The sequence below is a fragment of the Sphaerodactylus townsendi genome, linkage group LG14, assembly GCF_021028975.2.
Source record: "Sphaerodactylus townsendi isolate TG3544 linkage group LG14, MPM_Stown_v2.3, whole genome shotgun sequence".
Lineage (NCBI taxonomy): Eukaryota > Metazoa > Chordata > Lepidosauria > Squamata > Sphaerodactylidae > Sphaerodactylus > Sphaerodactylus townsendi.
The window spans coordinates 25,352,741-25,367,397 of NC_059438.1; the positions used below are offsets into that span (position 1 = coordinate 25,352,741).

Genomic DNA, 14,657 nt, shown 5'->3' on the forward strand with positions numbered 1-14,657 from the left:
AGGGGCGTTGCCAGGGCAACAGCCCTAAACACGATCGTTATAACGATCGTGTTAAGGGGCATTGCCAGGGCCATTACCGACCACTGCCGTTATAACGATCGCTATAACGATCGTTTTAAGGGGCATTACCAGGGCAACAGCCCTAAACACGATCGTTATAAGGGCCGTTGCCAGGGCCGTTACCGACCACTGCCGTTATAACGATCGTTTTAACGGCAATGGCCAGGGCCATTACCGCCTTTGCTCTTGCTGCTGCTTTGGGGGCCAGCGGGGCTCTGCGGCTGCCTGCCCGACAGGTGAGTCCCAAACGGCAGAGAGTCGCGCCCAGCCGCGGGATGCAGTGGGGAGGAGGAGCAGTCCAAGCCCCGCAGCTGCTGCTGTAGGGAAGGCGGAGGGAGATTTGGGGTAAAGGGGTGGAGCCGATCCTCCAACTGTGGTCTGTTCGATTCCTTCAGATGCCTACCTCCGGGAGGGGGGGAAGTGTTTTCCTTGCAAGATCTGCGGAGGTAATTGGATTGTCCCCGTCCCCCCCCCCCCGCGCATAGTGGCCAGGTGGGAGCCTTCTTTGCCCTGAGGTGGGTTTGCATGCTTATCATAGATGGTTTCAGAAAGACGGCTTTCTCTGCCATTCATAAAATTGTACAAGGGGGTGGGGGTGGGGGTGGGGGGGTGTATTACCAGTCCGCACCCTGCATGGGGTGTTTTCACTGTGACTGCGTTCATGCTCTTAGGCATGCACGTAGGTAAGGGGGGGTTCTCGGGTTTGAAACCCCCCCCATTCATGTTAGAAGCTCCGCCCACCCGTTTGTGGGTTTTAAAAACATTTTAGTGCTTTTTAGATTTTTGGCCTGCAGGGGGCGCATTGTTTGGGCTAGCTGCACCACACTTTCAGGGATTGTTTGGGGGGCTCTCCTGATGATACTACCCAGGTTTGGTGAGGTTTGGTTCAGGGGGTCCAAAGTTATGGACTCCCAAAGGGAGTGCCCCATCCTCCATTGTTTTCAATGGGAGCTAATAGAAGATGGGGGCTACACCTTTGCAGGTCCATAACTTTGGACCCCCTGAACCAAACTTCACCAAACCTGGGTGGTATCATTACGAGAGACTCCTAAAGATACCCTGAAAGTTTGGTGCTTCTAGCTTAACAATTTCACCCCGACAGCAGGCACCCCCCAAATTTTTCCAGATTCTCGTTTTAAATCCACCCTCTTCGGCATGGATTTAAAGGGAGAATCTGAGGTCCTCAGTTTAAAAGAAGAAGAAGAGTTTGGATTTATATCCTCCCTTTCTCTCCTGTAGGAGACTCAAAGGAGCTTACAATCTCCTTGCCCTTGCTCCCTCACAACAAACATCCTGTGAGGTGGGTGGGGCTGAGAGAGCTCCGAAAAGCTGTGACTAGCCCAAGGTCACCCAGCTGGCATGTGTGGGAGTGCGCAGGCTAATCTGAATTCCCCAGATAAGTCTTCACACTTCAAGTGGCAGAGCAGGGAAACCCGGTTCCTCTAGATTAGAATGCACCTGCTCTTAACCACTACGCCACATTGAAATGATGCTGTTTTAGGGTGGGGGATAATCCACCCCAAAACAGCATCACTTTCAATGTTGTTTAACTAGGGACCCCAGATTCTCTCTTTAAGGTGGATTTAAAAGGAGTACTTAGGAGTAAGTCCTGCCTTATTCAAAGGGGCTTCCTTTCAGGAGCTCAGCCTAAATTGCAGAGACTGGGAGCAACAAATTAGCTTCAGCATCCCTCCCCCAGCTTGGACCCTGCAATGAATTTTGGGACAAATTTGATTTGGGGGGCTCAAGAACTGCATGTATTGGCAGCCAGTTTTCAGGATCTGGAAGAGGCCATCTTGACCTTCTACCAATTTGCCCCCCAACCCCACCAGTTAGTCAGTAGCTTCTGGCTCACTTTGTTGCCTTCTCAGATGTTAACATAGGGTGTTTAAAACAACAAACACACACCTTTTAACCTTTCAGGTGAGCAGGGTTACGAGAGGGAGTGCTCTGAAACAGCAAATGCAGTTTGCAAATGCATTTGGTGTGAAGGGTGCAGGATTGGAAAGCAGTGGACCGAGGAAGGTAAAGTAGACCCTTTTCATTTTTACTTTTGCTCATATTCCTAAGGGATATGCAGTGCTGTAAGAGGAGAAAGTAGCACAAGGGGTCTATCACTCCATCCTTTTCCCATCACTCCTCTTTTGGCCCCTTACATTAAGGTTGACACTTGAAAGTCTTACAGTGTGATTCACACCAAGCCTCGCCGCCTCCTCTTCCCCAACTTTCCTCACAAAAATTCCTCAGTGTGATTGTCTATCACATGCCTGACAAGCAGGCTGTGACCCACGCTCATATTGAAACACATGTTGTCACTCATTAAGGCACCACGAGATTTTGTTTCATTTTTGGGAGGGCCAAGCCAGGGAAGCAAAAATGCCCAAGAGTTGGTTTTTATGCCCTGCTTTTCTCTACCTTTAAGCAGTCTCTCAAAGCAGTTTAAAATTGCCTTCCCCTCCCCACAACGGACACTTTAAGTGGTAGGCCCCTTTGTTTGCTGCTGTAACATCATGTGGCCCCTACTGCCCTTCTTTTCTGATATATGTCTGAGAGGGAATTGATAGCAGGCGCCATCTTGAGCTAACATTAATATTAATTTTATAAGCTGCATTTTAATGGGGTAGGGTTTATTTTTATTATTTATTGTATTTTAAATTGATTGTGCTCTATCTATACTGTACACCACCCTGAGCCCTCCGGGGGAGGGCGGTCTATAAACCCAATAAATAATAATAATAATAATAATAATAATAATAATAATAATAATAATAAATAATAATAATAATAATAATAATAATAATAATAATAATAATAATAATAATAATAATAATAATAATAGATGGAGCAGGGATACAAACCCTTCAGATTAGAGGCTACCGCTCTTAACCACTACACCATGCTGGCTTTCTTGGCCTAAAGGAGCATAAAGTTAGATTTGTCAGTCACCAACTTCAGGTGTAATCGTTCCATCCTGTTCTTGAAGAAGAAAAGTTGGATTTATATCCCCCCCTTTCTCTCCTATAGGAGACTCAAAGGGGCTTACAAACTCATTTCCCTTCTCCCCTCACAACAAACACCCTGTGAGGTAGGTGGGGCTGAGAAAGCTCCGAAGAACTGTGACTAGCCCAAGGTCACCCAGCTGGTGTGTGTTGGATCTGAATTCCCCAGATAAGCCTCCACAGCTCAGGCGGCAGAGCGGGGAATCAAACCTGGTTCCTCCAGATTAGAGTACACCTGCTCTTAACCATTATGCCACTGCTGCTCCGTAGAAAGTTCCATGTGATTCCTACAGGGCTTGGGGAGGGGCCGTGTCTTATTGACAGAATCTCGGATGCTTAGCATGATGAACAAAGCAACAGTAATAATGCACATAAATGTTGAGCAAGCTTGTCTCTGTGTCACCACACGAGCACACATTTGCCCAGCCAGAGTGAGGGCCGTAGAAGTCACCCCGGATCAAATTTTCCCCTTCAGTTGCTCCCCTCCCCTTATGGCCCACTCCATCTCAAGGTACAACATTCAAGGTTTCCAAAACTGGCCATGGGGTCACCCACTTTCTGAACTTCGCAATAGGTATGGAGGATCTTATTGTATTGCAACGTTGAAAATGATGCAAGTTGGGCATAAACAATTACGTCAGGATTTGGGGGGTGGGAAATGGGAAAGATGTAACTGCTGTAAGCAGTGGGAATTTTCCAGAGAAGGGGGAGGGGGGTTCCCCACGGCTTATTCACAGTTTGGCCAAGCCATCAATCATCCCTCCCAGCTCATTTACATCATTACCTGAGGTTCTGGAGAGCTGGCTATCATCACGAATATCTTCTTCCCGGATTGTCGAAAGAGGGGATGGGTGTTCCGCCGTGCCTGCGGCAGTCGTGTAATGGTGACTACAAACAATGCCTGTGGGCCTGACGGTGGCATTTGGGCCCAGAAGCATGTCCAGCTCCTCATAGTAGGGGCAGGTTTTGCGGCTGTTTCCAGAAATGGAATTGTGCTCAACAACCCGCTTATAATCTCTCTTGAGTGCCTTAAATTTATTTCTGCACTCCAGCGGAGACCTTTTGTGGCCCCTATTGGACATCTCCGCCGCGACCCTTTCAAAAAGATGGATGTTACGGTGGCATTTCTTGGTTCTACTGTGGCGCTCAAGCTCACCCCAGATTTCAATCAAGTCCCCTGTCTCCCGGTCCCTCCAGGAAACGCCTCTCCCTACCCCTCGGCTACCTGAACCGGTATCGGAGAAGGAAGCGGTGGTCTCACAATAGAGATCCATTGTAATTCGCCAAGGGATTTCGAAGCAATGAAATTAGGATTTGCTGACCACCCCCCTTCAAACATTCCTCCTGCAAGTAGGGAGGAAAGATCTAGGCAGCAAGCGTTAGTGATTGGTTGATACACAATAGGCAGGTACAGTAGGGCGACGTGGAATTGATCGCCGGGCGGATGCTTCATGCGCAACACAAGCAAATGGTCCCTTTACAGATTTTGCTTTTCGGCGCGGCGACTTTCTGGCTATACGCATGCTCTGCATGGTTGATTATGATTGGCTTGCCGAAAACGCGCCTTGATTGGTTAAAGCGAAACTAAGCCCTGATTGGGCAGAGACAGGAACGACTCGATTGGCTGGAGGGGCGAGTCGAGTCCAGCTCAACAGACTGTCCTCCGAAGCGTGAGCTCGACGCGAGTTCACAAAAAAGTACTCCCTCCAAGCAGGGTTGAGACGATTCCGCTCAGGCAGGTCGAAGGAGAGTCAGACTTGTGTCGAAAACTGTGGCTGTGCGGACTACCCAGGCCGAACACAAGTCGAGCTCTGCTGGTAAATGTGCTGTGCGGAATCACCCCTGGTGTGGTTTCTGCTGGAGCAGAATAGGGAAGGGAGCCACCATCTGACCTTCTGCTGGCGTGTTGCCAGGGAAAGCGACAGAAGCAAACCTCTTGCAGAGCGTCACAGAATCAAAGAGTTGGAATACAAGCATATAATCCCACCCGCTGCTCTGTGCAGGCTCTGCCTAGAGCGTCCCAGACAAGTGTTTGTGCCGCTGCTGCTGAAAGGCTGCCAGTGATGGGGAGCTCATCACCTCTCCAGGCAGCCGATTCCACTGCTGAACTACTCTCCCTGTAAAGAAATTTTTTCCTAATGTCTTTCTGCCCATTACTGTTACTGCCAGGAAAAATATAAAAATGTTTTTCCTAAGCTTATCGCCAAACTGCACTGGCTAAAGACCGGAGCACAGAGACCAGTGTTATTCAGAAGTCTCCATAGGATCTGGAGAGGGCATGTATGTGTGGTTGTGCCAATGTTTCACATGGTTCTCTTCCTGCTTGTATTTCTTTTATTTTTATTTATTTTATTTATTTATTTATTAGATTTTTATACCGCCCTATCCCCGAGGGGCTCTGGGCGGTGTACAACAATAAACGTAAAATGGCTAAATCTTTAAAAGCAGTGATAAAACAGTAAAAGTTAAATCTTATAAATACAATACAATAAGATACAATAAAAATACAATAATAAATATAAATGGCGTCCAGCAGCTCCATATTCAAAATCCTCTCCCCAAGAGGGAGGAATGGCAGGTCCCAGATGTAGAGGGCCATGAGGTAGAGGGTCATGAAAGGTGGGGGGAAGGGGGCACCATCAGCGGCCGGTTCCTCCAAAGGCCCGGTGGAACAGCTCCGTCTTACAGGCCCTGAGGAACTCACCAAGGTCCCGCAGGGCCCGGACAGTTGGAGGAAGAGCGTTCCACCAGGCCGGGGCCAGAGCCGTTTAAGACTTAGTGTAAGCCCCTCAGTGTTGGATTTATTGTTTGCCTAATGTTTATGTCAATCATTCATCTTAACTAGGTTTTCCAGTTGATTCAAGGTTTAATAATGTTAGTTTAGGATATTCTTGTTCACATATAAGTTCTTTAGGATTGCATCTAATGTTTAAATTAGAAATGTTACTTTAGATATTTGTATCTGTTAGTAAAAGCAATAGTTTGTAGCAACTGATATTAAGACCCAAGGAAGTTAGTCCTGGAATTCAGTTTGGACCAACACCTGGTAAATCTCTTTAGCAAAAACAAAGACCCTTTTGGAATTACAAATTGAATCTGATGATGGCACCTCAGATGCCCCAGCCGTTGAAGAACGTGCCACGACCATCATTGGACCATTTGAACTTTCTTTTGTTGTGGGACTGAAGCATGGGAGCCTCAAGGAATAACCCAAGGAAGCCACCCATCTGATAACAAGATACCTGGGTGCGTTAACCCAGTTTTATGAATGGACACTCTCCGCTCCCTGTTCCTGCGCTCTTGTAAAGTCTTGTGGGAAGACGCTCGACTGCGAGATCCCATGGTTCCATTCACAAAGTTGGAACTGTACCTTTCTTTGATGTGTTGATGTTTCTTTATTGTTGCAAGGTAAGGGGCCTGCCCCCTTACCCTCTTTTGATGTTTGTGTATAAAAGGCCCTGCACTCGGCTATGGCCGCGCAGTCCCCTGCCTGAGCTGTAGCAATCACTTTTGAACAAAGATATTTTGTTTTCGGAGAACACGGGCTTCCTGTGCCTCACTACGTTGCCTGAACTAAAATCGCTTAATGTTACCGGAGGAGCAGCGGCAATAACATCATTTATATGCAAAATGGCCAGTCCTGTCCTCCGCTGTGAACTGCAACAGCCCCCCGCCCTCCTCCAAGTGACGACCCTTCAGCTGCCTCCAGGGCGCCATCGTGCCCCCTCGCCTCCCACCCATGCCTTCCTTCTGCAGGGCCGGCCGGCGCACCTGCAACCAAGGGCCCTGCCAAGAAAGGGGGCAAGTGGAGCCCTGCTGGAAGGGGGCCCTGGGTATGGCCGGCCGGCTAGGATTGCCAGCCTCCTGGTGGGGGCTGGAGATCCCCTGCTATGAGAAGTGACTCCCACCCCACTGAGGGGCCCTGACCCCCCCCCCTCTGCTCAGGACCCGCCCCCAAATCGCCAGGATCCCCCCCCCCACGCGGGGCATTTGGGCGACCCTGCATAGTGTCGCCTCCGTGGTGGGCTTCGGGGGCTCCGAGCAGGGGCGGGGGGGGGAGCGGGCGAGGCAGCGTTCACACGTGCATTGCAGTCCGGAGGGGGGGAGGGGGGGAGCCTCTCACGGCGGCCGCTGCTGTTCCCGGCGCGGCCCGTAGGCGGCGCTGCAGCACCGAGGGAGGCGGCCCAGCAGAGGCGCGGCGGCGGCGGCCCGGCGCCTTCCTCCTCCTCCTCCTCCTCCTCCCGGCCCCCCGGCGCCCCCCGCCCCGTCCCCGGCCCCAGCGGCTCGGCCGGCGGAGGAGATGCGATGACCACGTCGGCCTTGCAGGTGCGGCCGGAGGGCGGGCGCCGGGAGCGGGGCAGGCCAGGCCAGGCCAGGCGCCGGCTTGGCGGCCTGCTGGGCCGGATGGGGCGCGGGGCTCGTGGGGCGGAGGGAGGAAGGGCCGCGACACCCCCCCCCCGTCTGGCCTGCGGGGGAGGGGGAGTGGCCTACCTCGCAGGGGGCGCGGAGGAGGAGCAGCGGGGAGGGGGTGGAGCCCCGGGGTCGCCGCTCCCGGCAAAGGGGCCTCGCCCTCCCCCCCCCCCGGGTCTTCCTGCCCGCCTTTTCCGTCGGGAGGGCCGCGGGGCCGGGTCTGGCCGGTGGGGGGGCGGGCAGGGGGTCTGCGGCCTCGGTCCCCGCCCGGCGTGGGGCCCCTCCCGCCTGCCCTGCCCGTGACCCGGCGGCCCGCCCCCTCGCAGAAAGCCATCGACCTGGTGACGAAGGCCACGGAGGAGGACAAGGCCAAGCACTACGAGGAGGCCCTGCGGCTCTACCAGCACGCCGTCGAGTACTTCCTGCACGCCATCAAGTGTGAGTGCCCCGCACGGACGCCCTCCCTGCAGGGCAGGCCGCTCTGAGCCCCGCAGAGGAGCTGCGGCCCCAGCCTGGCTTGGGCTCCCTGGTGTGAGGCCACCTGAGCATGCAATAGGAGGGGAGGGAGGGGAGGGAAAGGAAAGGAGGGGCCAACATCTGGACATGGCCCACCCTAGCGTAGGGGGACGGGGGAGGGAGGGGTGGCATGCAAGGCGCGGCATGCAGGGGGGAGCTCTTTCTCTCTGTCCTGGGGTCGGGGGGGGGTGGGGAGCAGGGGATGCCCAGCGCCAGGGCTGGCTGCTCAGTGGGGGACGGGGGGGGGGCACGTTGTCTGCTTGGCTCGAGAGGAGCCTCTTCTCACCCTCCCCCCGCCCCCCTCTCACAGACGATGCTCACAGCGACAAGGCCAAGGAGAGCATCAGAGCCAAATGCGCGCAGTACCTGGACCGGGCTGAGAAGCTGAAGGACTACCTGCGCACCAAGGAGAAGCAGAGCAAGAAGCCCGTCAAAGAAGCCCAGAATGATGGCAAGGGGTAGGCCGTTGTCTGCTCCAGCCCTTCAGTGTAGTGCTAGGCCAGGGCAGATTTGCAGGCTGCACTTGGCCTGGACGGGGGGGGGGGGGAGCACTCTGGCTCAGGAGCCACTTCCCTTCCGGCTGGGGGGCCACTTCGTCCCGTCTGACCACGTCCTCCCTTGCAGGAGCGACAGTGACAGCGAGGGAGACAATCCCGAGAAAAAGAAGCTACAAGAGCAGCTGATGGGTAAGGCCTGGAATGGAGGCCAGAGCCCGGGAGGGGCAGAGCCTGGTGCCAGCATCCAGAAGCACGGGGGGGGGGGGGGGCCCTGCCTGAGGGGGGGGGGGCTCTGCGTGGCTTTTGTGGTACCTGCTGCCTGTCCACCACAGGGGCAATTGTGATGGAGAAGCCCAATGTGCGGTGGAACGACGTGGCTGGCCTAGAGGGGGCCAAGGAGGCCCTGAAAGAGGCTGTCATTTTGCCCATCAAGTTTCCTCACCTGTTCACAGGTAAGGCCTCCCTGGCTGGGGTGGCCGTGGGGGTCTTCTTTGTAGCAGGACGCTAGGGAGGGCTGGTGAGGCTGCCTGGTCTTTCTGTTCCGCAGGGAAGCGCACCCCGTGGCGAGGGATCCTCCTCTTCGGCCCGCCTGGCACTGGGAAGTCCTACTTGGCCAAGGCCGTAGCCACCGAAGCCAGCAACTCCACCTTCTTCTCCATCTCCTCCTCAGACCTGATGTCCAAGTGGCTGGGAGAGAGTGAAAAGTGAGTGGGGGGTTGCAGTCGTTGCGGGGGGGGGGGGGGGCGGTGGGGTTGGGAGAGGAGGAGAAGAAGAGAACGGTGCTGAGTGGGACGCCTGTTTGTGGCCTCGTGCCCTGTTGGCTCCTTTGTGCCTGACCCTCCCCGTCTCCTGCAGGCTGGTGAAGAACCTGTTCGAGCTGGCCAGGCAGCACAAGCCGTCCATCATCTTCATTGACGAGGTGGACTCCTTGTGCGGCTCCCGCAACGAGAACGAAAGCGAAGCTGCCCGCAGGATCAAGACCGAGTTCCTCGTGCAGATGCAGGGTGCGTAGCCCAGGCGGGCCATCAGCGCAGGGGTGAAGCAGCCACTGTTGGCGCACTCCCTGCTCGCGGTGCGCTGCTGCAGTCAGGAGGCGGGGCGTGAGAGTGCCTGGCGGGGGGGAGGGGGGCTGCGTGCAGCCGGGAGTGGTGATTGGTGCCCTCTCTTCCTGGCAGGCGTTGGGAATAACAACGACGGCATCCTGGTCTTGGGCGCAACCAACATTCCCTGGGTCCTGGATGCGGCTATTCGCAGAAGGTGGGCTTGTGTTGGGGCTGCTCCGCTGGCTGGCTGGCTTGGGGGGGGGGTGTCCCCCTCTCCCCTGGCACCAGGAGGTGTTTCTGCCCCAGTTTGGCGTGGGGAGGTGGCATCCCAGCTCTGCCTGAAGACCCATCTGCATCTGCACGTAGGTTTGAGAAACGCATTTACATCCCGCTGCCTGAGGAGCCGGCCCGAGCCCAGATGTTCAAGCTCCACCTGGGGAACACCCCCCACAGCCTTACGGAAGCCAACATCCACGAGCTGGCCCGGAAGACAGACGGCTACTCAGGTGCCGACATCAGCATCATTGTGCGTGATGCCCTCATGCAGCCGGTCCGTAAGGTGCAGTCAGCCACACACTTCAAGAAGGTGAGCGCAGCACCTGCAGTACAGGGCAGGGCGGGCAGGGAGGCCCCGTGAGCGGCTACCCTGATGGGTTTCACAGCCTGCTGGGCAGGTTCTCCCTCCGGGTTTGCTCTGCTTTTAATGGGGTGACTGCAGGAAGAGACTCGTTGGTTGCTGGCTCAGAAAACAGACTTTGGGAAGGGATATTCTGGCCCTGCCGGTTCCCGGAGGCTGCTCGGGCATCGTATGTTGAGGTGTTTTCTTCCCTGCAGCCTTTTTGGGCCACCATCCTCCAACACCCCCCAGCTGCTTTGGTCACCTGGCAGCCCCCCTCCCCACCTTTGTGCCCATTTGGCCCCCGTGTGTCCTCCTGGGGGCTGGCTCCAACTGCAGAGGTCCCTCCCATCCTCGTAGGTTTGTGGGCCTTCCCGTACCACCGCTGCCGTGATTGTGGAAGACCTGCTGACCCCGTGTTCCCCCGGAGACCCCGGTGCTACTGAGATGACGTGGATGGAGGTGCCCGGCGACAAACTGATGGAGCCCATTGTCTGCATGGTGAGCACGTGAGAGGCTCTGCTGTCGGCAGGGGGGCCAAGCATCCGCCAGGCACGGCTAGCCCAGACCACTGCTGCAATTCAGCACTTCGAAAACAGCACTGTGCTATTGAAAGCACCATTCCCCACTTTGGGGGTGGGGGCAGGGGGGTTGGAGCAGGTTGATTCGCCTTGCCTTCGCAGTCATGGCTGGCAAACACCTACACCCGTCCCCTTGGCGCACCGCTGTCTCTGAACCCCCTTCTGTGTCCCCACAGTCGGACATGCTGCGTTCTCTGGCCACGACCCGCCCCACTGTCAACGCGGAGGATCTCCTGAAGGTGAAGAAATTCACAGAAGACTTTGGCCAAGAGGGCTGAAGTTTCCCCCGGGGGCTGCAGCGGGAGGGAGGGAGGTTGGCTGGCCCCAGCTTGGCGCCCAGGAAGCCTTTTCTGCTGACAGTGGCCAATAGCAGCAGAGGGGAGTGCCCAGCCGTGTGCTGCGCATTTGTGGAGTGAAGAGAGGAAGCAACGTGCAAAGGACTGGCCTGACCCGTCCCCTCCCTCCCTCCCCCCCCCACTTTCTCTCTGGCTCAGTCTCTTCCTAATTTATGCTTCTTGGTTCCGTTGATGTAAGTAAAAACAATCCCAAAGCTCTGCCGCGCCCCCAGCCCTTTTCCCGAGACCCTCTTTGGATTGGCACCTCACGCACGCCTTCCCAAGAAGAGGACCAGACACGGGGAGGGGGGGGCTCCGCCTGGAAACGGGAGATGCCGCAACGCCCGCCTAGCACTGGGCCCGCCCCTCTGCCAGTGGTACCCTCGCGTATGAGTTCATGCCCCTGGCGCCACAGGCCCTGAGGCATTGCACAGCTCTCCCTGGCCCCACACTAGTCGATGCTGCCAAGTCTGCCTGCGGAGCACTGAAGCCACGCTCGGCCACTAGCCAAGCTCCCAGAAGCTCTGCCTGCTCCCTCCCTGCCAAGGAACGTGGCCACGTGTGGGCCTGCTGCTGCTGCTGGTGTACAGGGGGCAGAACCTGAAAGAATCCTCCCCTGGCCCAGGCCCGCTGGGGCAAGGCAACTATGCGCAAACCTCCAATGTGGATTGGGGGGAATCTGTACCCTGAGTGGCTCCCAAACCTTCTGCAAGGGGCAGGGGGGGTTCGGTGTTTCTTCCAAGAGGTGAATGGCTGCTTTGTTCTCTGTCCGCCCAGCTGCTCTGGCTGGACGGTGCTTTCGCCTGAGCCCTGAGGTGAGGGTGGGAATTTTTATGGGAATTTCTTGTGGGAATTTCTGGCCGTTTCAGACAGGAGAGTCACTGCCCCCTTCCCCTCTCTTGCCCCATGTACGTAATTTCAGTTGATCCTTGTGTTGGGGAAAGGGACATTGTGTGGAAAAAAATAAACCATTGAAAATCATGGCATTGACGTCTTTATATGTCCCGTTTACTTTGCTTGTTACTGAACTGGAACCAAATGCACAAGCCCCGTCTTTTCCACTGTCAAGACTTCAAATCAGTACTTGTAATGTGAGGCTCTGCAGGCTTTTTGCAGGGAATGGGGGTGGGGGGTGGGGGGGGGTAGAGAAGCTAAGCAGCCTTGGCTGACCTTTGCCAGGCTTCATTTCCCATATGAGTGTGGGCTTGCAGCACGGGCCCCGTTTCCCTCGGTCGTGGGCCATCGAGGAGGTGCTGCATCAACAGGCTAGGCAGGAGGCCAAATGCAGTGTGCAGGTGGGGGTCAGCCTCTCCCTCGCAGAGGATTAACTTCTTTTGCCGACATCGCGTGCCCGGCCAGCGTCAAGAGGTGGCCCAGCTGGCCTGTGCAGCTGGGTAATGACCAACTGGCCCCTTTGTGGACAGGCCCTGTGCGAAGGGCTTGGTGGCTTGGTGGGCTCAGATGTGGAGTAGTGCCGCCCCCCCCCCCGTGAGGTCACTCTGCCAGCTGGGCCCAGCGCAGGTTGGCGAAGGTTTTGCTGTCCATCCTGTCGATGTAGAGGATCCCCTGGAGGTGGTCCATCTCGTGCTGGACGATGCGGGCTGCCCAGCCGCTGGCCTCCCAGGAGGTCTCCTCGCCAGCTTCATTCAGGCCTGGGGAGAGAGGGAGGGCTGCCATCACAAGCGGACCGGGGGGGGGGGCAAGGAACCCGGGCCCCTTCCTCACCTCCGCGCCCCCCCCCCCCCCCGGCCGCGGCGCCTACCTTCCACGAGCACGGCCTGGTAGCGGGGCACGGCGGCCGAGAAGCCCGGGAGGCTGCGGCAGCCCTCGGGGAAGCTCAGGAGGCGGGCGTCGAGGACGCGCAGGGTGGGGTTGACGAAGACGCGCAGCGGGAAGGCGCGCATCTGGCGGGCGGGGCGCGGCGCAGGGCGGGCGGGGCGCGGCGCAGGAGGCGCTCGGGCAGCTCGGCCACGAAGACCTGCAGCGGCACCCCCAGCTGCGGCGCGCTCAGCCCCACGCAGCCCTCCTCCCGCCGCAGCGCCCGCACCAGCGCCCCCACCAGCGCCCGCACCTCCGCGCCCCCCGCCTGCCCCGCCGCCACCGGCGCCGCCGCCCCCCGCAGCACCGGGTCGCCCACCTGCCGCACCGGCCCCAGCCCCCGCGCCCACCACCACGCGCCCAGCAGCCCCCGCCCCGCCATGCCTTCCCCGACGGCCGGGCCGCTAGGGGGCGGGGCAAAGGGAAGGGCGGGGCGCCCACAGAGAAGCCCCTCCTCCGAGGCCCTCCCTGCCCGCGGTTGAGCCCGCCCCGCAACTAGGCCACCGGCATGGAGGGGCGGGGGCGGAGGAGCGGGAACGAGACGGGTCGGATTCTAGTCTGTTCATAAACCATTTATTAATCAACCGTTTCTAGAATGTTGCAGGCGTTTTTATAGATTTATTGTTTAATGCTGTATTTAAATGTTTTACTGTGTGTTTAACTCAGGGGTCCCCAAACTTTTTAAACAGGGGGCCAGTTCACTGTCCCTCAGACAGTTGGAGGGCCGGACTACAAAAAACTATGAACAAATTCCTATGCACAAATGATTGTAAAATGTTTGATTTCACCTTTCAGCCTTTCTGTCATGGTCTATTTTTAGAACAGTGACCAAAGTATGTCAAGTACAGGGTGGGCTCCAAATATTGTTGGGGAGGCTGTGGAATACCTTCCCCTGTAAAAAAAAAAAGCAGAACTTTCCCAATGAAGCATTCCATCTAACCCAGGATCAGGTATCTTCCTGGGTTCTTTCCTCCCTAGCAGCCAGCGAGCGATTCGCCAGCCTGGCTGATGCCAATGGGAGTGAGGCGGAACAGAAAGCCTGAGAGCAACACATGGAGTAGCCGAGAGGGAAGGGCGGAGCAGGCGTTGCCACATGTAAGGTTTCCAACTCTGGGTCAGAAAATGCATGGAGATTTGGGGTGCCATCATGTAACTGCAATCAACAGCCGTTGGGGCCGGTTCCTCCTCTCCCTCGAGCCCCCACTGCACATGAATGGAGCCATCGCTGCCATGCTTGGCGGGCCGGATAAATGCCTTCAGGGGGCCACATTTGGCCCCCGGGCCGTAGTTTGGGGACCCCTGGTTTAACTGGTTGTAATTCTCCCTCTGGGAGAGGGCAGGATAAAAATAACATAAAATCAATGTGTGAAATGCTTCCGTGCAAAGGTCCCAGAAGAGGGGAGAGGCGCCAGTATGCAAAAACTGGATTTAGAAAGGGTCTTTTGGATTAAAAAGAGGCCAGGGGTCCAACTCATAGCGTTCAGTGGAGTTTCATGCCCGTGCTCTGGCTTGCCTTTGAATGTAGAGGTTGTGAGGGGGCAGATTGCTTTGGCTAAACAAAAGGCATCCTATGCCCTTCGTAGCTACAGCCAGTGTTCCTGACTTTCTAGCAAGGCAATTCCTGTGAGTTTTGTGTGTTAGCAGGATAACCCAGAGAATATCTAGGATGACAGAGGACTGGTTTAAGAGGCTCTCATTGTAGATCTAGTGGCCGTGACTAGTGCTGAAAATGGTATCGAAGCAGGAGTTTTAGTTCATTCCGGGCCAATTCCCAGTCTGGCC

At 56.2% G+C, this 14,657-nt stretch overlaps 2 protein-coding genes and 1 long non-coding RNA gene across 4 annotated transcripts; 2 read left to right on the forward strand and 1 right to left on the reverse strand.

Moving 5' to 3' along the window:
* Window positions 1-263: 263 nt before the first annotated feature.
* On the forward strand, window positions 264-2,108 carry LOC125443604. The gene is made up of 3 exons (XR_007246149.1): window positions 264-296; window positions 456-506; window positions 1,984-2,108. It is a non-coding gene; the product is annotated as an uncharacterized LOC125443604 (long non-coding RNA).
* Window positions 2,109-7,210: 5,102 nt separating this feature from the next.
* On the forward strand, window positions 7,211-12,038 carry VPS4A (vacuolar protein sorting 4 homolog A). Of its 2 annotated transcripts, none has more exons than XM_048516274.1 (11): window positions 7,211-7,385; window positions 7,796-7,907; window positions 8,296-8,443; window positions 8,610-8,671; window positions 8,815-8,939; window positions 9,035-9,186; window positions 9,338-9,486; window positions 9,658-9,739; window positions 9,892-10,111; window positions 10,502-10,642; window positions 10,899-12,038. In XM_048516274.1, exons 1-11 carry the CDS (start codon window positions 7,365-7,367, stop codon window positions 10,998-11,000), a joined length of 1,314 nt encoding a protein of 437 aa, XP_048372231.1. In that variant the 5' UTR covers window positions 7,211-7,364; the 3' UTR covers window positions 11,001-12,038. The 2 variants fall into 2 exon arrangements, with proteins under 2 accessions (XP_048372231.1, XP_048372230.1); XM_048516273.1 differs by having other exon boundaries at window positions 7,213-7,385; window positions 8,815-8,934; window positions 9,030-9,186.
* A 5-nt stretch (window positions 12,039-12,043) lies between these two features.
* PDF (peptide deformylase, mitochondrial) lies at window positions 12,044-13,269 on the reverse strand. Its single transcript, XM_048516277.1, is given in 3 exon segments — window positions 12,044-12,709; window positions 12,820-12,985; window positions 12,988-13,269. Coding segments are annotated over 3 exon segments (594 nt in total). The 5' UTR covers window positions 13,258-13,269; the 3' UTR covers window positions 12,044-12,551.
* Window positions 13,270-14,657: the final 1,388 nt, after the last annotated feature.

Bases quoted from the DNA above. Each gene is read 5' to 3' on its own strand.
- VPS4A (XM_048516274.1), top strand. From the start codon at position 7,365: ATGACCACGTCGGCCTTGCAG. The intron at 8,672-8,814 runs GTAAGGCCTGGA...TGTCCACCACAG, and splicing joins GCTACAAGAGCAGCTGATGG to GGGCAATTGTGATGGAGAAG. The intron at 9,740-9,891 runs GTGGGCTTGTGT...ATCTGCACGTAG, and splicing joins GATGCGGCTATTCGCAGAAG to GTTTGAGAAACGCATTTACA.